At 39.3% G+C, this 26,574-nt stretch overlaps 2 protein-coding genes across 5 annotated transcripts in view; both read right to left on the reverse strand.

Moving 5' to 3' along the window:
• The window catches only part of LOC117676329 (solute carrier family 22 member 15-like), a 37,017-nt gene extending 33,072 nt beyond the window's left edge, over positions 1 to 3,945 (reverse strand). For 2 of the 4 annotated variants that reach the window (XM_060694950.2, XM_087871812.1), the window contains exon 1: positions 3,601 to 3,928. In XM_060694950.2, the coding sequence (XP_060550933.2) occupies positions 3,601 to 3,684 (84 nt within the window). In that variant the 5' untranslated portion in view covers positions 3,685 to 3,928. Of the gene's footprint in view, positions 1 to 3,600 lie in introns of all 4 variants that reach the window. The other 2 variants (XM_034435735.3, XM_034435736.3) reach the window with 2 other exon arrangements.
• Positions 3,946 to 8,371: 4,426 nt separating this feature from the next.
• REEP3 (receptor accessory protein 3) overlaps positions 8,372 to 26,574 on the reverse strand; it is a 52,228-nt gene continuing 34,025 nt past the window's right edge. Inside the window, exons 3-8 of the mRNA XM_034435734.3 lie at positions 24,412 to 24,488; positions 24,020 to 24,140; positions 23,739 to 23,852; positions 15,003 to 15,153; positions 13,584 to 13,735; positions 8,372 to 12,068 (exon numbers count right to left, since the gene is read on the reverse strand). Of these exons, the coding sequence (XP_034291625.2) occupies positions 12,012 to 12,068; positions 13,584 to 13,735; positions 15,003 to 15,153; positions 23,739 to 23,852; positions 24,020 to 24,140; positions 24,412 to 24,488 (672 nt within the window). The 3' untranslated portion in view covers positions 8,372 to 12,011. The remainder of the gene's footprint in view (positions 12,069 to 13,583; positions 13,736 to 15,002; positions 15,154 to 23,738; positions 23,853 to 24,019; positions 24,141 to 24,411; positions 24,489 to 26,574) is intronic.

The raw sequence follows: 26,574 nt of genomic DNA on the forward strand, positions 1-26,574 counted from the left end.
TTGCATTGTCACTACAGGGACCACAATCCTTTGAGATAGAAGAAATCAACCTCTTCTTAACAAACCCTTTGCTCATCCATAATGATGGTATTTCAAATATTTAACAGGCAAGCTTATCAAAAACAAACACCCTTCCTCCCCCCTCCCCAAGATAACTACTGACTTCCCAACTATGCTGGGCAAAGCTGCACTTCTAAGAACCGAACTTTGTTCGTGTTTAATATGAGACTATTTGAGTATTAGGAAATGTTTCATAGGTTTTTAAAGAGCGAGGGTAAAAGCTCCTGCTGCATCTTTATCTTCTTCTTTGTGCCAGGACTTCTCAAACTCTAGATCAGTGCTGGCAAACCTTTTCAGCACCGACTGCCAAAACGGGAATGAGCGAGCGTGCGCAGGGGGGGCACCGGAAAGCAGAAGAGCAGCTCCCCGGAGTGCATGCGCAGGAGCGCCAGAAACCAGAAGAGCAGCTCCCTGGCATGCACGTGCAGGAGTGCCAAAAATGGCAGAGCAGCACTGGAAAACGGAAGAGCGTGTCCCTGGCTCACATGCCTGGGAGTGCCAAAAACTAGAAGAGCAGCTCCCTGGTGTGCATGCGTGGGAGCGCCGGAAACTGGAAGAGCAACTGAGCTTACAGTTTCCGGAGGGTGCATGCGTACCTGTCACCTGGTCTTCTGGCATGCATGTGCGCATGGAGACTAGCTGCCCAGCGCGCATGTGCACACTGGAACCCGGAAGAGCAACAGGCAACAGCTGGCATGCTCGGAGAGATGGCTCTGCGTGCCACTTCTGGCACGCGTGCCATAGGTTCACCATCACTGCTCTAGATCATGAAATACACACAGTGGCATTAGCAACAGCCAATTAGCAATGGTTTTAAAAGGCTGATTAGACTTAACACATTTCCAAAAGTCACTTCTGTTTATCTGCAGAAGGAAAGAGGAAAGAAAGGAAAATCTGCAGGAGGAAAGACTCGAGGGAGTTTTAAAAAATGGCTCTAACCATCTGTCAAACCTATTGAAAGTTTTATCTATTATTATTAGTTGTAGGAATTAATCATTTTACAGGTTTGAAAGTTTGAAAATTAGTGATGTCGGGGATAGAAAAGGGGGTGCAGCCTTATAGTGTGGCAGTCTGCATGTAAAATTAGTCAAGCAAGAATAAGCATAGAAGCAATATGACTTTTTAACATTTATTTTTAAAACAAATCCTTAGGATTTTAAGTAATGAAAGCCATTATAAAAATGACATAGAACTCACACCAAAGTTTCCTTTCAGTTGCTTCCTTTCCTTTCCTTTGATGGTCATAGTTGCATATTATAGTGTTAATTTTATTTATAATTATATGAGCCCTATTTGCAATGAGACATTAATGAAACACATTTCTGATAACAGGCTTAGATTTAATTTGGCTAAATCTGGTGGGACAGGATGGAGGATATAAAGCAGAAAGTGAGCAAGCCACAACCTGCACGCAACACTCCCCTGTCTTTAGTTAGGCCTCTTCATGCGACTCCCTTAAGTCACTGAAAATTGCTTTCTCAAGGCAAAAGAAATAGGCAAACTAAAAGCCTGGATAGGCAGAACGTCCTATAAAACTAAATGACTTCAAGAAAGAATTTAGGGTCCCAAAATGTAACTTGACTTTGAGGTAACTAGTCTTTGTTCAACTTTAAAAAAACAACAAATAACCATAGAGCCTTTTATGGTAAATAGGTTACCAAATTCATCTCCAGAACAGAGAGACTGATAGAGAAGGTACCATGAGCCCAATAACCGAATCAATAGTAGATGAACACTCCATTTTCAACAACCTGATTCCATATTTCTCCCGTGATATATCTATACAAGCAAAATAAACTTTTATTAAATCCATATGTCTTTTCTCTAAGGTTAAAGAGGGCTTGCACAAGCATTTCCTTTTATTGTATCCTCACTGCAACTACCGGTATCTTGTGGTCTAAACTATGCTGAGAAATTGGATGAGTGGGCTTGAATTTGTAGTTCTCCTCACTTGTAGTTCAACTCACTAATGAATCTTCTGGAAACTTCAATTTTCTCCCAGTATTCTACAGCTCTCTGAATTGTCAGCCAATAAAGCAACATTGACAAGGAATTCTGAAAAACAATCCAATACAGCTGGAGAAAAGTTCTAATACCCTGTAGTTGGATTAATAGACAGTCTGATAAATATACTGTATAAAAGAAAAGCACATTCTTATGTGTCACTTTTACCATTCATATATAGATTGACAAATTAAGTTTGTCTCTTTCACCTTCTTTGTTGTACCATGTATGTTCAGTGGAGAATACTTTCCAACACATAAATATTCCTGTAAAATTTATATAGCACAAATAGGTTGAAATATATTTTAAGTAAATATATGCACAACCCAAGACAGCACTGGGGGGAAAAAGACAGTGGCCATTAAATATTCAGAGCTGTAACAGGTACTCTTATAACTCAATAGTGTTTGGAGATTCGGAAGTTAGTCATTCCTATTTTCCACTTGGCAAATTCTCTGCCAGTGCAGTGCTAAATTTGTGAAACCCATCTGACCCCTCATCTTAATATACTCTAATTCTGGGTAGCTCACAGCAGCAATAAAAACATGTAAGAAACCATTTACAACCACCAAGCAAGCACAAGAATTTTCAATTCAATTGTATAGAAGGTGAAGGATGTGTGTTTGTGTTTTATTTTTATAATTAAAATGGTACACTGAAGCTGGCATTTAATTTCACTGTACGAGGTGCAATGACAATCAAATAAACTAAACTACACTAAACTAAACTAAGGAGGGTGCTTCATCTTGTAATGTAAATCGAGTGAGGCAGCTTCTAATCCACCTAAAGGTAGGATAAACAATTTCTACTCCCGCACACCCTTTCCAAGAGATGCTCTACAGCAGGGGTCTCTAACCAGTGGTCCACAGACCACTGGTGGTCCACAAGAAAATTTTGGTGGTCCGCAGAAAAATTATTTGCATTTTTTTATATTGCACTAAATCCTATTTATCTTTAAAAAAAAATCATATTAGTGGTCCACAGGATTTAAAATTATGAATTTAGTGGTCCCTGAGGTCTGAAAGGTTGGTGACCCCTTGGCAACTTTAAGCCTGGTGGACTTCAACTCCCAGAATTCCCTAGCCTGCAAAGCTTAAAGCAAAGCTGGTTGGGGAATTCTGGGAGTTGAAGTCCACCAGGCTTCAAGTTGCCAAAGTTGGAGACCCCTGCTCTACAATAGTATTCTTTCTCTCTCCCCGTCTGAATTACGTCAGGAAAAAACGGCCATCCAGGAAAGCTGTAGACCCGTGTTTTTTTTTACGACTCCCAAGTCCGAAGAGGAGCTAATCGCTCCCCCCGAACGAGAGGAAACGAAGCCCACCCGCTTCGCCTCCAGCCGTCTTGGGACAAAGGAGGCGCGCGCGTTTCCTGCCACGCAGGCCACCGTAGGAGGGCGGGCGCTGCCGTTGCCTTGACGACAGCAGCTACGCAACTCCTCCCCTCCATTATGCGCTCGGCGAATGGGAAAGGAGGGGATGGGACCGAGGAGGACAGCAGGGTAACTGGGAGGGGCCCCCCCTCAGTCCCCAAGCCCACCTGTAGCAGCACCAGGAAGGCGGCGAGCTTCTTCTGCTGGGGCCCGAACTCCCCCACCAACCCAAAAGCCTCATCCAGATCCATGGCTCCGTCGGGTCACCACGCTGCATCCCCGTCACGGGCGGGCTCTGGGGAGCGCTGAGCTCGCTTCTCCTCTCCTCTCCTCTCCTCTCCTCTGCCGTTGCTTTCCGGTGGTGGATGAGGTGGCGGCTTCAAAAAGAACGCTCGCGGCGCCCTCTGCCGGCTGCTTGGTGGGCGAAACAACGGCCAAGTCGCCCTGGGGGCGGGGCTAGCGTTATGAGCACGCGGAGGGTGCCGCTTCACGCTTGCGTAGAATGCGCGGTTGGAAGGGGTGGGTGGGTGGAGCTTGGCTGTTTTCCCGCTTACGTGGCCTCGTGAGGGGAAGTGGGTTGTTGGGGGCGGGGGGGCTCCTTATTTCGAATGACAGCTCAGGTGTTCTAACCGATTGTGATCGTTTAGGAATGCCCAAAAAAAAAGTATCAGTGGAATGTGCAATCTAATCTAGATAGATACCCCTTCAGTAAATCTAATTCACTACGACTTTTAAGACTTTTGAGTTCTTATTAGTATCTCATGACTATCACCAAGTGTTGTATCTTATGATTCTTGACGAATATATATTTTTTCTTCATGTACACTGAGAGCATACACACCAAAGACAAATTCCTTGTGTGTCCAATCACACTTGGCCAATAAAGAATTCTATTCTATTCTTATTCTTAATCTATTCTATTCTAATTCTATTCTTATTCTTAAATCTATTCTAATGCTATTCTTATTCTTTATTCTAATTCTATTCTAATTCTTAATTATTCTAATGCTATTCTTATTTATTCTAATTCTATTCTAATTCTTATTCTATTCTAATTATATTTTTTATTCTATTCTAATATTCTTAATCGATTCTATTCTAATTCTTATTCTATTCTAATTATATTTTTATTCTATTCTAATCTTAATCTATTCTATTCTAATTCTATTCTAATTCTTATTCTATTCTATTCTTATTCTTTATTCTAATTCTTATTCTATTCTAATTATATTTTTATTCTATTCTATTCTAATATTCTTAATCTATTGTATTCTAATTCTATTCTTATTCTTAATCTAGTCTATTCTAATTCTATTCTTATTCTTAATCTAATTCTATTATTCTAATTCTATTCTAATTCTTATTCTCCTATTCTACTCTAGTCTAGTCTATTTCCTATTCTATTCTATTATTCCCCCTCAAGCAGCTTTGAGAGGAAGATGGGAGTCCCAACGGACTGTAATGGATTACAGCAACTCCCCCAACCTTCGAATCTATGCCAGAGATGGATCTAGTACAGGGGTCTCCAACCTGGGCAACTTGAAGACTTGTGGACTTCAACTCCCAGAATTCCTCAGCCAGCGCATGCTGGGAGTTGAAGTCCGCAAGTCATAAAGTGGCCAAGGTTGGAGACCCCTGCATTAAAGAGATATGTAGGGATTTGTGGGTAAAATAGTGAGGGGGATCAAGCTGAATGAGCCAGATAGTAATTTCAACCTTATCGTTGTTGTTTTTTTCTTGGGTGTGTAATGAAGAGCTCTCTTGTTGCCGACAGCTGCTCTTGAGGGGATGTTTTAAAGCAGAGATCTCCAACCTTGGCAACTTTAAGCCTGCTGGACTTCAACTCCCAGAATTCTCCAGCTGGCTGGCTGGGGAATTCTGGGAGTTGAAGTCCACCAGGCTTAAAGTTGCCAAGGTTGGAGACCCCTGTTTTATAGCATCACTTCCATAATTCAAGGTCTAATAAGCTTTATAACGGAGAAGCTTAGGAAGACTTATAAGGATGGAAACTACAAGAAGTAGGTTCAGGACCAGGCATATCTCTGAAGCAGGGGTCTCCAACCTTGGCAACTTTTAAGACTCGTGGACTTCAACTCCCAGAGTTGAAGTCCATGAGTTCACTTTAACTGGGAGTTGAAGTTCACAAGTCTTAAAGTTGCCAAGGTTGGAGACCCCTGATCTAGTACATGGGGTGGGTAGATGGAAAGGGCTAACCCCTATTTTACTCACCCATGTTTCCCATGTCAGCATTTCTAATACACACTAGTAAGAATAGGCTTTATGTATTTGAACTAGAGATATGTAGGATTTAATCATTTTTTCATTTCCTCTGTGTTTGTCCCACATAGGGAAATTTAAATCCTCTCTCGAGTGAGAGCAGAACTGAGCCACTGAGCTCTTTGGTGGCCAGTAACATCAGTGAGGCCTGGAGGGTGTTGCGATTATTCTTTGGTAGATCATTAAATGTTTAATCATTTACCAGCACAATATTTACAAGTATTTAGGATAGCTGCAATAAACAATAAAGCTTGAAAAGACATGCCATATGGGAACATCAGTAGAAAAATTAACCAGAATATTATTTTCATATCAAGTCATATCCTTTTAGTTTGGTATTGCTTTTAAACATAAAAAAAATATCTAAAAATTTAAAACAGCACACTGGAAAATGCATAACTGGCTTTATACATATACCATTACCTTGGAAATCAGACTTTGACACACTGGAAAGTGTAATGATCACTATCGTGTATCAATAATCCAGTACCACTATTTTTTTTTTCTTCCATTCAGTTGTGTCGGATTCTCAGAGGCTGGCTGTACAAGGCCTGCAATTTTCTTGGCAAAGTGTCTCAGAACTGGTTTGCTATTCTTCCTTCCTAGGACAGACAGAAAATGACTGGCCCAAGGTTACCCAGCTAACTTTGTGCCCAAGGCTAGACTAGACTAGAATTCATTGTCTCCCAGTTTCTAGCCCAATGCCTTATCCACACCACCAAACAGGTCCCATTTTAATTCCACTATAAATATGCAAGAGTCCTGAATTATGACTGGAGAGGCATGTGTGACATTCTGAAAATGGAATTCTCTTTCCCATTATGCCTAATCAGCACAATAAAAGACTGAAGAATTATAATTTATAATTCAATATGTCAGGGTTCCAACGGATGCCCTAAGTCAAGCTTCAAAAGAAATCCAGTTATTTATTAGGAGCTTCATGTCGGCACGTTCCCAAGTGAAGCCAGCTCTGACCCTACGTAATTTACACCCCAATCATGATCCTGTTTCCCCCCACCCACCCAGGGTGTGTCATTAATTACATTAGCCAACAGAGCAATTTTGTGGGTTGTAGAGACCACTCCCCTCCGGCCACTGTGGGTAACCCTAGGATACAACCTTGAGAGAGATACGGTTGGAAGGTTGGAATGTGAATCTGTCTTTGGCTGCCGTGCCATTTCATCGGTTTCCCATCCCCCTCTTGCTTCTGGCAACTCAAGAGCAGGTCAGGGATGTTTTGCGAGTTGACACAATAAATGTTGGATTATATATTGCAACATGTCATGTTGCCCTAGTCTTTCACCTGGTTTAACAAGATAACAGACACATTAGATTTCTTCTTTCTTGATCAGAAGCTCCTATTCCAGTCAAGGTGATTTCAGAGCTGTGCAGTATTTTAGAGCAGTGGCCCCCAACCTTTTGGGCACGAGGGACCGGTTCCGTTGAAAGGTTTTTCCATGGACCAGAGGGGGCGTGATTTTTAATTCTGCCTGCATCCCACGGCCCAATTTCTGGCATGCCACAGCCTGGTGCCAGTCCATGGCTTGGGGGTTGCCCCAGAAAGCAGGTACTGAACACAGAAAGTTGATTGTAGAGATTTGTCCAGTTTTTGAAAAAAAAAAATCCTATTTTCTGCAACCAAACCTTCTGAAAGGTTGGACGTATTTGCAAGGTAACACACAAGAAATTATTTCCTCTCAGATCATGACGCTTGAATGTTATATTTAAAATGCACTTTTTAGAATGACCTTTGTAGCATTAATGAGCAGCCTTCTATAAGCCAAGACCCAAGCTGAGAATTGAAATGATTTCAGCTAATAGAAATCAAGAGAAAAGAAACAAACCAAAATTCTTAATCCCCATTGATGCTAGCTCAAATTCATTGGAGGAAGGATAAGCTACAAATGTACTACATAAGACCTGAATGGAACTGACTTGGTAGAAACCAATTTATCTGTTACTAACTACAAAATTCTGTTATAAACAGTACAAAAAAGGCAAAACGAATTCTAAACTTACAAAAAGAAATAGGACAAACCATTTAAGGGCAGAAAGGGCTAAAATAAAACAAGGGTTGTGGTACCTTAAAAAGTGATTTACAAAAGCAAATAATGCAATTGCAAGGTAATATTATGTACATAGTAATCCTTGACTTATTACCACACTTGGAAGAATTTCTATTTTTAAGTCAGTGCAGTCATAAAGCAGTCGTCACATCACCAGCCCCAATTTTATGACTATTTTTATTGAAGTTGCTAAGTGACTCGGGTGAGCATTAAGCAATTACAACTTCTCCAGTTCACTTTTTTTTTTTTAAATCAAACACTGGCTGGGAAGATTGCAATTGTGATCGCAGGCTGCTGCAACTGGTCATAAATTCAAGCCAGTGGTATGATGGTCATAAGTGTGAGGACAAGTCATACATAACTTTTTCTGAGACCATTGTAACTTTGAAAACTAATTAAATGATCTTAAGTCAAGGACTATCTGTACTTTTCTTTAGAAGTTCTTTGGTCTTCAGTAAAAATTATTCCCAGATAAGCATGTGGGATTCAAACTGCAAGATTCCAATTTGTCATTATTCTTAATGTGATTACATGCTATTAGTTTATTTACCACTATTAGTTTGCATTACATAGAAATGAGACAAGACAAACCCACTGGAAAATACTCATTTTATTAAGTAACATTTTTAAAATATAAGCCTTTGTTCGCATCTTCAAAAATAGCAGTTATGAAGATACAGTAGTATCAGTACAAAATTTTAGAAAAAGACCTATCTTTGTACTACAAATACATAAACAAGTTTACAGTCAATTATTACAGATAGAAAAGTTAGCTCTAGCCTTTACAATTATGAATCCAAATATTGAAATTGCATTTGTTAAAAATTACTAAATAGCAAGTCCATTGTTCCCTTTGTATATTTTTTGCATAATACTTGCTAATACATTGACCTAGTGAAGCCCTGTATCTTGGTTAAAGCAGGTAAATCAGTATGGTATAACAATTACATTATATTTTAGAATTTATCTTGCCATGAAGCTAAAAATAGGTTGGATGGTATTTAGCTCACTGAAATATACCTATTTTGAATATACTACTTTAGTTTCATGGGAACAAGTCCTAAGTTGTTTGATGCCTTAATGCCTATGCCTGTGATGGTGAACCTATGGCACTCATGCCAGAAGTGGCACACAGAGCCCTCTCTGTGGGCACGCACGCCGTCGCCAGCTGCTCTTCAGGTTTCTGGTGCTCCAGCACACGCAAAGACCAGCTGGCTGGCGTGCGCATGCGCCCCGGCCAGCTGGTCTTCAAGTTTCCAGGGTTGCAGCATGCACGTTCCGGTTTGGGCACTCAGTGCCGAAAAGGTTCACCATCACTGGCCTATGCTGTGGGAATTTGTAGAGCAAAATATTTCCTTAAGGTACACCCATATTAAAAAGGTTTCTACTTTATACATTACTTTTTTTGGGGGGGGGAGCACAAAAGTGAGTCCTAAGTGAAGTCCAGATGTTTGAGGTTGCAATGCTTATTATCCCTGAATATTGACTATGCAGGCTAGAACTTCTCAGCACTAGAGACAGAAACATAAGTACCTACTACTCTGGCAACACCAGATGTGTGAAAGGTGGGCAATCTGCAGGCCACACGTGGCATTCTCTGCTCCATTTTCAGTTCCTAAGGGAAGGATGTTTAAGGAGTGAATAATTATCTTACTTTACCTTGTCATTTAAGACTGAAATTTAAAGAAACTACTGCACCATTTAAAACTCACCCACAGCCACAGAAACAGGATTATTTAAAAAATGGATGGAGTAACAAATTTTCAGCTTTTAACACTTCACAAGGAAATGCAAAATGCTCACAAAACATAGCCCTGACAGTATCACCAGCCATGCCTCTCTGGCTTCTAGAGAGGAAACTTTATTCCCTGAAGCTTCTGAAGTATCTTCTACAATAACATGGATAACCTATCTTTTTCACTGCCAAATCAAATTTATTTGATAAGACCTTGATATTTTATTTAAAGCCTAACATTCCAAATTAAAAAGTGTTTAGATCTGGTCTGATCTGGTGGAAGAGGCAAGAGGACTATTGATCTGACTTAGTACTGTGAGATTTTCTATATAAAGTGACAAATGTCCTTAAAGGAAACATGAAATTAAGATGAATGTTCTCTTTCTTATCTAATACAAAGTTTACCAATCAAAGGTCTAGACACAGTAAGGGAAAACCTGTGAAAGGTAAATGCTAGGACATACTGTATGCCTTTTAATCACATTCTATTCTTTCTGTACTCAACATAACACTAATAAATACAATGAAATGTAAAAGCAGGCTCTCCTTTTAAGACAGAATCTATTTCAGATGCCCAAAATAATATAGAAACTATAATTTACTTTCTTATATTGGATAAACCTCCAGGACTGCACACTGAATTGTTAGCTCTTCTCCAGAGAACAGTATATATTTTGCCTGAATATTATTATTTTTTTGCAAGTTTCTTCTTAAGCCAAAAACTTCATCTTCCCTTGGGATTTACTTATCTTTGCTTAAAGCTTAGTTTCAGGTGAAAAAAAATCCATTTTTTTTCAAGTATTCTTTTTAAAATGTTGCTAGGATTTATAGCTATGATAAGCCAAAAACTCTCAACTTCATTTCATTAATTGTTAAATACTATTTAAAAAGCACTTGACATTATTTTTTACATCCAGATGCAATACTAAAGCATGTTATCCTAAAAGATAGGAAGACTTTCTTGACCAGCAAAGGCAAGTCATTTTTCAAGAAACTAGCAAAGAGCCATGTTTTCCAAACTACCACTTCAAAATCAGACCTTTAAATACATGCATGTCTTTAAAAGAATTCCAGATTTTGCTGTGAGAAAAGGATGAAGTAAGCAGTCAATGTCATCTGTACAGAGTAGGGTTTTTCCTAGCCTACTAATCAAACAACTGAAGTACTCTAGTTTTCACCTATCCCTTACACATTTAAGCACAGCCCAAATAAGAACCTTTCGGCTCTGTTATAAAGAAGTCACCCAAATAACACTTAAAAAAAAAAACACACACACACACACAAATGTGTAAGATTTCTGAAAACACCCACAAAAAATATTTTTTTTGAAAAAAATATTTTTTTTGAAAAGTGCTGGTTAGATATTAGTTTTCATATTAAATTGGTGCAATGCACGATAAAACATTTGACTGCAGAATCTGATTTTTTTTCCTATCCAACATATTCCTATTCCTTTTTACATATAATAGACAAACTGAATTCAATTTCGAAGGATACCTTTGAAATCCTTTAACCTGTTTCAGTACACTCATAAGGAGCAGTTGATAAAAAAAGATAATATTAATTAGTAGAACAATATTTTGCATACAGAAGTTTCAAGCTTGAATTCTTGGCATCTACAAGGAATGCTGTCTTTGCATGAAAATCTGGACAGCAGATCCCTACGGGTGCAGAACCTATTTGGACGGATGGATAGATGGATGGAAGGAAGGAATGAATATAAATTGCTGAGTGTACAGAAACAGACAACTATGATTTTCATCATCAGCTATGCTAAATGCACAGGCTAACTCAAACCATTACAGCAAACAATACAATAGCCGCATAGAAGCAAACAAACCCAACAGTGTCTTCATGCCACAGGGCATTGAGAGGAATTTCTAAATGAAATGAAAATGGCTGGTTTTATGAGGTGAGGTGGTGCAACCCATTTCCATGACCTTAAAACGGCTCTTTGGATCCAAACCATTCAGAGGATTATTTCCAAAATATCCCCGTGTTCTTCCATTTTTTCATGCTCTCGACTTGGACAACTGCAGGAATTTAAAAATACAATGTCTTCAACCACAAGATGCCCAATATAGTACAGAAATTCTACAGATGTGTCATTGTTATTAAGCGCTGGACATCAGCTAACATTTAAAACACTCAGCTATTGAAGCCACAATTAAGAACCTGTCATGAAATTATTTCATTCATGAAGCCCAGAAATCTAAAGAGCTATTCAGATTCACAAAAGTTTCATTTAGTAAAAATTGGCTAAATATGTTCCTCTCTCAAAAGAAACAAAATATAATTTAATTTTTGGTAGTTGTGAAACCAAAGCATAATATGCATCCAGGTGGTCTTTTCCTTTCTCTTGTGTGACTGAAATAAAGCTCTGTGCTGAGAACAGGAATCCATAGATGCCAGCTGTTTCTCAGAGAATGGGAAGAGCGCAAACAGCAGGCCTTCAGAAAACGATTAGCACAGATGTTTGCTTTTAGCTGAACTGTGTAGATTAGAAGTATACTTGAGGCCTTCTCTTCACTTTGTATTTTAGTGAGCCGTATCGCACCTGGAACAAATAAAGAATGTTGTAAAAGATTTCAAGATATCCAAAACACAATTTCTAATACAAAAAAATCTGATGTTGGTTGCTATTTCCTGATGGGTAGGGGAGGAAATGGCATCCAGCATGAGGATATGAGTAAAGACAAATAGCAACCTGTAACAGAATGCAATCCATTTCACATCTGCACGCAGTTCACCAAAATGACTAATACCATAGGCACAGATATTATAAGGGGATACACAAGTAATCATACTACACAGTGATGGGATTCAATTTTTTTTACTACTGGTTCTGTGGGCGTGGCTTGGTGGGCGTGGCAGGGGAAGGATACTGCAAAATGTCCATTCTCACCCCACTCCAGGGGAAAGATACTGCAAAATCCCCATTCCCTACCCCACTAACCTGCTTTCCAGCTCCATTCTCCTGTGCAGGACAACAAAAGAAGACCCAGCTGATCAACTGAGACTCGATCAGCTGAGCCTCAGGAGGCAGTGAATTGGGGGCGGGGCCAGCCAGAGGTGGTATTTGCCAGTTCTCTGAACTACTCAAAATTTCCACTACCGGTTCTGCAGAATCGGTCAGAATTGGCTGAATACCACTTCTGACACTACACCATCTCCATCTCACATGTTGCTTGTACCAGGACCTCCCACTACCCCGAGGCACCCCCTGTACAGCTTATCTCCTCACCAGATCCCATAGACTTGGGCCTCCTCCCGTCCTCCATCTATCTTCCACTTACCTCTTCCAAACATTGCCTCTCCCAAAAGAGCACCTAGCCAATGTGACAAGTGGCCTTCCTACATAGACCGCGTTGTACCATTCTGGAAACAGGCACCATTCTCACAATCTATCAGAAGGGCCAAGTTTCCCAAAGTGTGATTTGGAAAACTGCACCCTTTGAAAGATAGCTACCGGTAGAATGTCACTCCCCTCCAGAATGTCACAAGGCAGCCTCTGTAGGAAGGCTGTGCGTTGCATCAGTGGGACCCGCTTTCAGAAAGACAATATTTGGAAGAGGTAAGGAAAGCAAAATGTGATGGAGTGGGAAGGAGCCCCAAGCTCTCTGGGATGCAGTGGGGCAGAATGGAAGTAAAGAAAGGCAGGTGGGGGCAGTTGCAGTATCCTTGCAGTTGGTCTTATGGGTGGGCGGCAGTGGTGGAATTCAATTTTTTTTACTACCGGTTCTGTGGGCATAGCTTGGTAGGCATGGCAGGGGAAGGATACTGCAAAATCTCCATTCCCACCCCACTCTGGGGCCAGCCAGAGGTGGTATTTGCTGGTTCTCCAAACTACTCAAAATTTCTGAAAAAACGGGCCAAAAAAAGCCTCAAAAACGGGCCAAAAAAAGGCCGGCAGGTGGGCGGGGCTTCAGCAATATTTGGTCTATAAGATGCACAGATATTTTCACCCCCTTTTGGGAGACAAAAAAGTTTGTCTTATAGTCTGAAAAATACATTAATGATTTCCACTTCTTTATTTATAGCATTTCATACTGCCAAGAACAGATATACTTGCCTCTTTGCGTCCTTTTATTGTTTTTACCGATTTCATACTTTGTGTTCGACGGAGACCTCTCTGAGCAAACATCTCGTCTTCTGAATATGTCCCTTCCCTCTCTTCATCTGTTTTATCATCTTCAGAATCCTTTTTTACTGGAATACTATAACCTGAGGGGTAAAACCAAAATTCAAAATACTGTTTTACTGATTTATCATTTCCTACCTTAAAAACAACGTTCAAATGTTTCAAGCTTTATATTTAAGGCTTAAAAATTTTTAAGAAAATGAGGCAATTTCCCCTCCTCAAAATGATAGCTATACAAAATTTGTAACTATTCTATATGCTTGAAGGTAAAATGCAGCACTAAAAAGACCCAGAAAACACTTGTTTTCATCCATACCTGTGATAGTAAATGATCTGGCCAAAGTGAAAATAAAGGAAAACTGGTTTGTGTAAATTAAGTAGGTGGGGAAAATTCATGAAGGACTGGAGAGATGAACCTCTTTGTGTAGGGTTACATTACTCATTTAGAAAAACCAGTGGTGGAATTCAATTTTTTTTACTACCTGTTCTGTGGGCGTGGCTTGGTGGGTGTGGCAGGGGAAGGATACTGCAAAATCTCCATTCCCACCCCACTCTGGGACCAGCCAGAGGTGGTATTTGCCAGTTCTCCGAACTACTCAAAATTTCCGCTACCGGTTCTCCAGAATCTGTCACAACCTGCTGAATAGCACCCCTGAGAAAAACACTTTGAAGCAATAATATCAATTCCATGCCTATACCCCAAGCTGATGATTTTGGAGGCAGGCAGTAAAAAGCAAGGCCTACAAGAGCCTTTGAGGGAATTTTCTTTGAAACTCTGGCAGCAAATCCCATAGAGTCAACATTCCAAGTTTCAAGAGAGGAAACAGTGGCTCTGGTGATCTGACTTCAATGGAGGGTCATCCACCACTGCTTACCATATTTTTGAGACTATAAGATACACCTGACTATAACACGGACCTAAATTTAGAAGAAGAAAACAAAAAAAGTTTTTGGCCTCCCTTTTTCCGGGCCTTTTTCAGCCTTTTTTCAGCCTGTTTTCGGGGCTTTTTTTGGCCCATTTTCAAGCCTTTTTTCAGCTCGTATTTTAGGTTTTTTTTCAACCCATTTTTGGAAAAAGTGGGCCAAAAAAGCCTCGAAAATGGCTGAAAAAAGCCCTGAAAACAGGCTGAAAAATGGCCTAAGAAAGGCTGAAAAAAGGCCCGAAAATAGGCCATGCAGAGGCAAAAAAACGGCTGGCAGGTGGGCAGGGCTTTGGCAATATTTGGTCTATAAGACGCACAGACATTTTCACCCCCTTTTGGGAGACAAAAAAGTGTGTCTTATAGTTTGAAAAATACGGTATACAAAACCTAGAAAAGCAGAACTAGCCCAACTTAATAATATACCAACCTAAGGGTTCATTGGGATTCAAACCCTTGCTTTTCTTTTTGGTACCAGGCAAAGTCTGATAGTGCCTTTGTCCTATTGGCTCATCATCTGGTATTGCTGTGAGGTCATGCATGCTGAAACTCCGCAGCTTCTCTGTTATTGCTCCTTGCCCCTGTAGCATTGAAGAGGAAAAATGAGATGTCATTCAATGGGAGGAAGGAATCCTCTCTCCAAACTGATATACAGTCACGTGAAAGAGTGCACCTCACTGAAATTTTTGTCTTGACTTCTTCAACACATTTTAACATACAGCTATTAGATCTTCATTTCAACAATATTGATAAAAGGAGATATCATAATTATCACACACCAGTTACAGCTGAGAGTTTTAGGTGCCAAAATACATCCCAAAAAATTGGATCAGCTGATCCAAAGATGGGCTTGTACCCAGTAGTGGAATTCAAATTTTTTTACTACCGTTTCTGTGGACATGGCTTGGTGGGCGTGGTGTGGCTTGGTGGGCGTGGCAGGGGAAGGATACTGCAAAATCCCCATTCCTTCCCCACTCCTGGGGGAAGGATATTGCAAAAACTCCATTCCCTGGGGCCAGCCAGTGGTGGTATTTGTCGGTTCTCCGAACTACTCAAAATTTCCGCTACCAGTTCTCCAGAACCTGCTGAATAGCACCCCTGCTTGTACCCGAATACATTCAGCGATACTTTTTAAAATACCCATATACAAGTAGTCCTCAACTTATGACTGCTGCCCTGCCAGGAAGAGAAGGGGCCAAGACCCTGCCAGTCAGGATGATCCTTTGCATTACGCCTTGTCATATATCACTACTGGCCGGAACAATCCTTACTACAAACAGCTGATGAGGAAGGATCGCTGCTGCAGGACAAACCACAACATGATGGATCGTTTAAACCAGCAAAGAGATGGAATAGTGCAAAGAATTGCCCTGGCCAGCCAGAATTCCTTTCCAGCATGCCTAAAAATGATGGGTCTTCAAATCCTATGCAACTAGGTCTCTGCTTTAAGAATGACATACTGTATGGAGTTCACCGGGAAGAAAAAACAATTGTATTCCTTCTTTTGCCATAAAGCTTGCTGAGTAAGCATGAGCCAACCACTCTCTATCTTATTGTAATCTAATTCTCTGTCCAATATTTGTCAGAATAAATGGGGGTGGGGAAAGGTGTAGAAACCAGGTAATCTGAGCTTTGCAGAAAAAGGGTATATCACTTTAAATTAAAAGAGTAAGAGAAGTACCCAATTGTCGCCTGGGCATGCACCTTTTTTTTTTTTAAAGGACAGGAAAAAGGAAAAGAAAACACAGCCAATAGTAGCTACCCATCAGGCCTTGACTGAGCAACAGTACACTTTGCCCCTCCCCCATGCTCGATACACCCATCATTACCTTGAAAGCAGAGGTGGTATTCAGCCGGTTCGTACCGATTTGGGCAAACCGGTAGCGGAGATCGCGGGTGGGCCTGCCCACCCGCCCTGGCACTATGCCGTCCTATTTAGCCATGTTTTTGAGGCCCGGCGCATGCGTGGAAGGTGTACATGTGAGCAATGCACATGCGCAAAAAGCCGGACACATGCATGGAAGGTGCACACATGCACAAAGTGAGTGTGCACTCATGCGACAAACCGGTGGTAGAAACCCACCACTGCTTGGAAACCAAACAAGTCACACCCTCTGCGAGGCAGAGCATCTTTACTACTACAGTGTGGTATTGATGGTTCAATGTCCTCTATGGAGTGAAGCGCTGCCTTTGCCTAAGTAGAGAATGTATGTTGACTGTGTTTTCTTTTGTGACTAGTGGCAGCAGAGTTTCCTGCACTTCAGGCATGAGCTAGGAAGCCGTGGCAGGCAAGCGACTACTGCAGGCGGAGACAAGGGAATGTGGGCTGGCAAGCACCCATGGCACAGCACCAGGTCATAAATGCAAGCAGGGCCAAATTTTTATCGTATGACCCAAAGTCTCAAGTTTAAGAAATGGTCTCAAATTCCATTTTTTCAGTACTGTTATGACTTTGAAAGGTCACTGAACAAATGGACATTAAACAAGGACTACCTGTATCTTGTATGTATTTGCACATAAGCCCATCTGCAGATAAAATATGAGTCAGCTTATCTGCAGGTGGCACATTTTTCATGGCATTTTGGTTAAAAATGTGAGAGTCAACCTTATATGTGAATATATATGGTACTTTTTCATATGACTGTATTGGACTTTAATAAAGTCTCAGTTTCTAACAGGATATCAATCAGTTTCCAATAGCAATGCAAAATACATTGCACCAAATGATAAAAGTTACTTACCTTTAGCATCCAATTGACAAAATTTTCAAATGTTAGATTAAGAACTATGTTTAGCATAATTGCTTAATTCAAACTGCACTACGAAATTTATTATCTTTATCTAATATAACATCAAAAAATGTCACTTTGCGGGAGAGCTGGATGGCATAAAATTTTAGTAAATGGGTGGCATAAACATTAAATAGATGAATAAGCATAAATGAATATAAACAAACAAACAAACAGAAGTTTATTTCCTCCCAAATATGAGAGAATGACTAATAATGCAGTGTCACCTATATTTTCTGGACAGGAAGATTCTATTGCAAAGTGGGAAAAAAATGTGACTAACATAAATATGTGATAAAAAATATAGCAGTATGTCCTAGGATAATGTTAGACACTTACAATAAACTCCTGATGGCACAATGAATTTTATTCCAATCCTTATGTATTATATAGTTTAATATGGTACAAGAACACTATCCATGGAATAAAAACAAGGCACATGCAAAGAAAAAAATACCATAATTCTTGTATTTCTGATTTAATGATTAGTAGATTTTAAGCTGATATTGTAATAATTTAGGAAAATCACTTAAAATTTCTGATTTTTAAAAAATCACAATTAAGCAAAATGGATGAGTATAATGTGAATCCAGAGTCTACGGTTTATTACTCTGGATTCACATATATTCATCCATTTTGCTTAACCGTGATTTTAAAAAACCAAAAAGTTTAAGCCTGAACAATACACTACAATAGGTTCCAGTTTCCAAATGTAACAGCTGGGTTTATTACAACATAAAGTAAAGATAAAGGTAAAGGTTCCCCTCGCACATATGTGCTAGTCGTTCCCGACTCTAGGGGGTGATGCTCATCTCCGTTTCAAAGCCGAAGAGCCAGCGCTCTCTGAAGACGTCTCTGTGGTCATGTGGCTAGCATGACTAAATGCCAAAGGCACACGGAATGCTGTTACCTTCCCACCAAGTATTTTTATACTTGCATTTTTTACGTGCTTTCGAACTGCTAGGTTGGCAGAAGCTGGGACAAGTAACGGGAGCTTACTCCATTATGCGGCACTAGAGATTCAAACCACTGAACTGCCAACCTTTTGATCGACAAGCTCAGCGTCTTAGCCACTGAACCACAGCGTCCCTGGTTTTTTTTTTTCGTACAACATAGTGAGCCCAAAATGACACCTGTTTTTTGTTTGTTTGTTTGTTTGAGCCAAGTTATATAACTGAATAAGCCTGGGTCACTGCATTTAAAAAAAGAAAAGACTCCTAAGCCTAATATAAATGAACATGCTAGCAGCTACAGTTAAAGAAAGAAATGATGTAAAAGACTCCCTTGGAGGCATGAAGCGGCAATAATACAGAGTGCTAATAAAATCATGGGAACAAGCTACAAAACAGTATTAGTGTGGGAGCGTCTTCAAGCAGCTCTGCAAGGAACGTAATTGCAGGTGGGCAAGTTGGTGTAAGGTTGCTGTACAGTAGTGGCAAAAATTGTGGGAACCTTTTGGGAAAAGTGTATTTTTGAGGTTTGATGGCTAATAACGCCACTTTTTTTTTGGAGGGGGGGGGGGAGTTTCTGGGTTAAGGTCTGGGAATAGCCCAGACCTTAACCCAACTGAAAATCTATGGAGCTGCCTAAAGAAACTTGTTAGTCAGAAACGACCCAGCAATAAAACCCAGTTAATAGAAGCAATCACTCAATCTTGGTTTCACATTATAACAGCTGCAGAACTCAAAGACTTGGTTCACCCCATGGGAAGACGTTGTAAGGCCGTAATTCATGCTACAGGTTACCCAACTAAGTATTAACTGACATGGTGATCATTTTTGTATAACTCGTTTTTTCTAAGTGATTCATATTTCTTCTTTATACTGTAACTGCTATTCTAATAGCAAATCCTTCATCAAAGTTTTTGCATTACATTCTTGATTAAATTATCTTTCCATTGATATATAATTTTATAGTACTACTCAAAAAAAAAAAAAGTGGTGTTATTAGCTAGTTTTAGAAAATACAGTTTTCCCAAAAATTTTCCACAATTTTGGCCACTACTTTATGCATTAAGGGAGTCTTCTCAGCAACTGAAAGAGCTTCTGAGTGAGTCCCAAGAAGATGCCTGTTAATGTTGGGTCTGGCTTGGGCAGCTTCCAGAGCACCTGTGTGATCTCACTTGTCTCTTTGTAAGCAATTTAAAATACAACTTGTTTGCAAATGTCAATTCCCATCAATATTAAGCTAGGCTTTTTTGCAGGTTACAATTTAACTGAAATTCTATGTAAGTGTTTCTAGATTTATGACTGTAAACAGCTGTCAGGTGATAATTCAGAACTGTTTCCTTCCTATCCAGTGGTGAAATGTAAAATTTGTTACTACCAGTTCTGTGGGCGTGGCTTAGTGGTGGTGGTGGGGGTAATGTGACTGAGTGGGTGTGGCCAACTTTCTTTTTCATCTTCGGCTGAAGAGGTTGTAAAATAATGCTTTTAAAAGCCTCTGACGATCCCAGCTGAGTTGCCTGATCGTCAGAGGCTTTTTTTTTCTTTTAAAAACATTTTTTCTACAACTTCTTCGGTGGAAGAGGTTGTAAAAAAATGCTTTTAAAAGCCTCTGCCGATCAGGCAACTCAGCTCGGATCATTAGAGGCTTTTAAAAGCATTATTTTACAACCTCTTCGATCCCAGCTGAGTTGCGCGATCATCAGAGGCTTTTTTTTTTACTTTTAAAAGCATTTTTTCATCTGAAGAGGTTGTAGAAAAAATGCTTCTAATTTTTTTTTAAAAAAAGCCTCTGTTGATTGCGCGGCTCAGCTGGTCATGGGGGGGGGGCAGGGATTTTTGCTACTGGTTCTCTGAACCACCCACAGCCATCACCACCGGATCGGGTGATCCAGTCCGAACCGGGAGCATTTCACCTATCCTACACAGCCCTCGTCTCTTTCCTCTGTAAAGGTTAATTTTTTTTCTCCAATATACCCTCCAAAATTAATTAAATTCAGCTACTAAGTCCATAATTTAGTGCGTAAATTGAGCCTTATTCAAATTATGATTCTTTCAATGTTTATTCTGTAAAGTCTTAGCACCATATTAAAAGTATGCCTTGATAAATTTATACACTAGTATTATTCGCCATCCTCTCAATTCTGCCTGAAATAAATTTCGTTTAATAGAATCCCAGATCAGAGGTGGTATTCAGCCGGTTCGGACCGATTCGCCCGAAATGATAGCGGAAATCACAGGTGGGTCTGTCCACTCGCCCCGGCTGTATGTCATCCTATTTAGGCATGTTTTTGAGGCCAGGCACATGCACGGAAGGCATGTCTGCCAGCAAAGCACATGCGCGGAAGGCAGGGCACATGCGTGGACTGGGAGCGTGCACTCACATTTGCGAACTGGTAGGGAAAGTAAGTGAATACCAACCCTGTCCCAGATGTGAAGGGCTGAATGGAGTCATTTAATTTTTTTAAAAAACATGTCTAACTGTTCAAATAACAGTACTTATTAGAGGTATATGGTCATCTAAATACAGCTCTAATCTATAGCACAAATGCTGACTTTTGTATCTTTGTTCTTGAGAAAAAAGAGCTAATATTAGCAACTGTAATTATTAGGTAAACATGCACACATTTAAAGTATTTTGTAAGAAAGCAAAATGAGAAGTTGTTCTGACAGCTCTAATCTCTGGAGGTCACCCTGTTTGAAGCAAAGGAAATGAAATGTTTCCGCAGCAGGCAAAGCACCAACTGGAAACCATAAACAAGCCACATCATTTGAAAGAAGGAACCTGCCTTTATTTCAGGAAGTTAAGATTCAAGACATTTCAGGAAAGGGCTGTGGTGATCACAGGTTAGCAAGATTAGAATACTTGCCTTAGGAAACTCTAGGTTTATCTACTATAATCACAGGAATGCCAGGGTCATGTCATTTTTATCAGCTCTAATCCGTAAGACGTTAAGGGATTCAGATGGTGACATAAATAGCGGCAGATGAATAACAGAAGAATTCTGCTGTTAGTATACTGAATGCCCCCAGTGACTGCGAAACAGCAATGGGAATAAGTCATGGACTACTCAGGTTTATCTTAGGAGGTCCTTTGGGGTTAGACAATTAGGGGCTTTGTGACCTATATCACACACTAAGCCTTGATTTGTTTACTCATAGTATCTAAATATATCACAATTGGCTAAATTTACACAAACACACTAAACTACAAGCAAGAAAGCCAGACAATGTTCGAATTAATGATATAGCTGAATCTCACCCAAGTCCTCTGGGGCTCTTAATTTAGTTGCTGCTCAATTTAAGGATGTAAGTGAAACAAACTATTCAATTGTCTGCATCTTTCCGGAGATAGATGCTGAAACTGAAAATCAGTTTCACAATTTCACCATGAGAAAAATAGAATAAAACGAATAAACATGGGTTTGGTCAGCATGAATAATGTGATGTGGAATACTCTGGCATTACAAAATTGAGATTTCTCATCATGGAAATGATCGTAGTAAACCGAATTGCTGAAAATCTCACCTAAGATGGACAAGCAAGATGAAATAATTCCATCTACCGTTAAAAGAAGCTAAACTACTGCACAGCTGTTTGTGATCTGATCAGCATTAGAATCTGGCTGCTTCTATCAATAGCCGTTTAAAGTCATAAAAAATCCTGGTTTTTGGTTCCTTTTTAAGCAATGGTAACATGCTCAGCAGCTTGTTACTAGTCTCCTCTAGCAGAAATTGCTATCAGACCAGTGGTAGGTTGCTACCAGTTCGTCCCGGATCGGGCGAACCGGTAGCAGTGGTGGTGGAGGGAAGCTCCGCCCACGTGCCCAGATGCTTCTGCGCATGCACAGAAGCGTCACATGTGCGCATGAGTGCCCATATGCGCATGAGCACCCATGAGCGCATGAGAGCATACGAGCGCGCAAGCGCCCACGAGCGAACCGGTAGTGACGGGTTTTGAAATCCGCCCCTATATCAGACAACTTGTGTAAATGTATATCTTCACAATAAACGGAATTCTGAAGAACTGAGAATAATGTTAATATTTTATGGGAAAAACATGGTTTCATTGATCAGATCTTCACTTTAGCATTTAAAGTAATATAATCTGAAGGAAAGCAGACATCTAAACTGCAGTTTCAGGAAACCTGGAAGTTTAATTATGCAACTTACATGCCTAGGTCCCTATTTCCCACTGCCTTTCTCACCTTAATGGGCAAATTCTGCAGAGTATTTATCAGAAGAGAATTCCTAGGAATAAGCCACTATAGCTTATATCTTTGGGGACTTGAGTCCCCAGAGAATATTCCACTGGTGGTCTCAATAATCACAAACATTTTACAAATGTTGCATTTTACACTGACTAAAGCGATCGCTGCTACTTTATAGAAACTGCTTGGCAACTTCTACTGATACCTAGATCAGTTAGACCACTCCCCAGTTTCGTTCTATGTACATCAATGATGAAGGGTGGTCCTAGATTAAAAAGGATAATAATCTCTGGACTTTTGCTGATAAGAAATGAATGACAAAGATTTTGGATTTTGTTTTTAGCTAAGAGATGAGACAAGGGGTAAAGAGAGAATATGTTATATCTTAAGAGAGGGTGATAAGTTACTAAAATTGTTCATACTTCAGATGAAGTTATTTTTTTCTTTTTCACACATTTTATTTGTTATTTTATATTTTATTAGTATATTAGTTTTTATTTCAATTCGTAATCTTTGATAAAATTATTTCAAAAAAATGATAAAGGATAGCCCTGATGTATGATGCATATACGGTATTTTGCTATCAGGTACAAATTCTAATTGTAGAACAAACTGTATTTTCCATTCAAAGTTATTGTAAAAGCATATGCTCATGCAGCTTCCCTTTGTATAATATTTTGTCACTCTGGTCTCATTATACTCAATAACTATTCTGAATGTAAAAAATGGAGATACCTCGTATTTTAGGCAAATGACAGATAATTAGGAACATGTCTGAATCCATGTGAAAAGCCCAATTTGGCTGCCAACTAGTATCAGACAGCTGTTAAGCATCAGCAGTTAAATTCAAGTTCATCAATTTAATTTTTTTCCTTACAAATTTGAATTCATCAGGGAATCATATTAATATCCCAGTCAACCATACTGATCACTGTTTCATGCTTTAACCTCCCATGAACATTTACCTCAACTTGATTGAAGAACAGCAGAAAGAAGTCAGAAATCCTGTGGAATGTCATTTACCACCAAGAAAAGCAACAAGAGAGAAAAAAGAGTCATCTTCACTGTTTAAAAAGTCAACTCTTGTATGAGAGAACATACTTTTTAGAATATGCTGTTAGAAAAAGGTTATCCAGCTTTTCACCTTTTACCTTTTTGAACACACATCCCCTCTCACCCATTTTATGCTAAGTAGTAAATACATAACATGCAGCAGTGTTTACCTTTACAGCTGCAGTCACTGCAGCAGTAGCAGCTAAGTTTAAGCCTTGTTTACCAAAGTTCACCATTGTTTCATAACCACGTTCTTTGGCTTGCACAATGTACTCATCAATCTCCTAGGAAGAAAAATATTTGTAGCACAGATATTAATTTAATCTGATATTGGCAATCTATAACATCCTATTTTGGCACAAAGCACAAGATAGTAATGTCATTCTTCATCCCCATTACCACTTAATGCCAATTTATTTTCTAAAATATCCACAGCAGGAGGTAGGCTTACTCTTTCTTTTGAAGAAAGGAGAGGATGAAGAAACTTCCTGTATATTAAACTTGCCCCTCTTGTATATGGAGACAGCAACCAAATAACAAAAGCAATCTTCAGTTCATAATATAATGGAAACCTGTAAAATATAAGTTAGAATTCATAATGTGGTTATATGATACAAAGAAATAGGCATATTCCTTCTAATTAACCTAAGTTTCAGGTTAAGTTAGGTAATTTTTCACATATTTCAGATATGCTTTATATACATATAAATAATATTCTTGTAATTCCACCTTCCCTAGAATCTAGCTAACAAGCTTTTAAACAGTATCAACTACCAACAATGGACATGGTGATACATGAAAACATAAACAAATCATCATGCTTTGCAACTGTACAGATCTTACCAAGAGATCAAGAGGTCAGTTAATGTTTCAGTAAACGTATAAAGAGCAAACACAATCCAATACATCATCCACCGCACCTAAGAATGAAAAATGCAAAACAACCATTTTAGTTTCTACAGATTAGAAAAATGAATAATTATACTTAGCAACTTAAAATATTGCTAAGGTGCTATTTGTTTTTATGCATTTTACAAAAATGCAAACTGTAAGTAGCATACAGAATCAGGAAAAAAATAAGATCTTTTAATTTTCTATCTGGTCCTTCTATCCAAGTAGTTCAAATCAAATTCTACTGACAATTTTAGACAAAGGGCAGCTGTTACACTGCTATCAGTTAAATCATTTAACAGAATTATAGAATCTTAAGAGTTTCTTAGACCTCAGAAATTATCTAATCTAACTCTTGCTTAATGCTGGATCCGCTGAAAGTATTTCAGATGTTTGATTCTCTCTAAAAACAACAAAAGACAAAGTCATTTCCTTCTCTATACAACAACCCATAGTAGGACATCTGAAGTTTGCTCGTCTCTGGCCTCAGTCTTCTGTTCTCCAGCCTAGGTATAACTGATCCATTTAATAATTTCCCTGGGACTTGGTTTCCAGTTCCCTCACCATTCTCATAGCCAGAATACAATACTTTATTTGGCCAAGTATGATTAGACACACAAGGAATTTGTCTCCAATGGAGAAGCTCTTGGTGCAGATTGATGGCACGAGGGGAAAAAAATGTCCTTTTGTCAGGGACAGTGTTTTGGCCTGCAAAACATTTATCAACATTTTTATTGTAATTTTCCCCCCTAAAATATTTCAGTTTGTTTTTCAACTGAACTGTACAGCTTATCTGTAATATTAAAGGTGGAAAAAAATCTGAAGTGATTTCTCTTGGTCTGAGTTTTTCACATGTCAAAAGCCTGGTATTTAAACAGGTGTGTACACTTTTTATATGCACTATATAGGGAGCAGCATAGTAACAGATGGCTTAAGAGTTTCTACTGAGCCACCCCACACATTTCCCTTGGAGAGAAAAACAGGTTGTCTTTAAAAAAAAACCAGACACACTAAGAAGAGAAAATGGGACTCATTCTCCACCAGTATCAGAACAAACTGAATCTCTAGGTATCTTTTGGGAAGTCCAGGACTGAGAGAGTGGATATTGGTTATCTTTGACAAGATAAGGTAAAGGTAAAGGTTCCCCTCACACATATGTGCTAGTCATTCCTGACTCTAGGGGGCGGTGCTCAACTCTGTTTCTAAGCCGAAGAGCCAGCGCTGTCCGAAGACGTCTCCATGGTCATGTGGCCGGCATGACTAAATGCCAAAGACGCACGGAACGCTGTTACCTTCCCACCAAAAGTGGTCCCTATTTTTCTACTTGCATTTTTTACGTGCTTTTGAACTGCTAGGTTGGCGGAAGTTGGGACAAGTAACGGGAGCTCACCCCATTATGCGGCACTAGGGATTCGAACTGCTGAACTGCCGACCTTTCGATCAACAAGCTCAGCATCTTAGCCACTGAGCCACTGCGCCCCTTTCACAAGATAGGTAGATAGAAAACTAGTATTGCTGCATAAGATTATTTTTTATTTTGTATTGTATATTTAAATTTTAACATTTTGTCTTTAGAATTTTGTAAGACTTCAATCATGCATGTTTGCTATTTAGAATTTCCTTATTATGGTGCTGTCTCTAAATAAAAGTACACTAGCAATATCCTGTAGTCTGCTAGATTTTTCTATTATTTCTTGGCATTCATATGATTAAACAGGAGAGAGAGAGAAAGAGAGAGAGAGAGAGAGAGAGAATAATATAGCATATACTTTATTATTACCTTTATTATTATAATCAATAATTCATATATAAACATAAAACAAGGACAATTGAAACATTTGATGACAAATGTTAACAGTAGCAACACAGACCTTAGCACTGTGCTAGTAATACCAGAGTTGGAATCAGAGTAAGACCTTCATGTATCTATTCACCTTAACAGTCGAAATTCCAAATTTCTTTGTAGAAATTATGATGTAGTCAATATTATGATATAGTCAATAGTTTCAATCTGCTTTGAGCCAGAAAGAGAAACTTTTGTCAGGTAGAGAGGGTTTTAGAATATTTGCGTAATAGAAGTGCTGATGGTAACCCATGAAGACATATCTGAAAGAA

This window comes from Pantherophis guttatus, chromosome 6, assembly GCF_059756535.1.
Source record: "Pantherophis guttatus breed Tessera chromosome 6, ASM5975653v1, whole genome shotgun sequence".
In the NCBI taxonomy this organism is placed as follows: Eukaryota; Metazoa; Chordata; class Lepidosauria; order Squamata; family Colubridae; genus Pantherophis; species Pantherophis guttatus.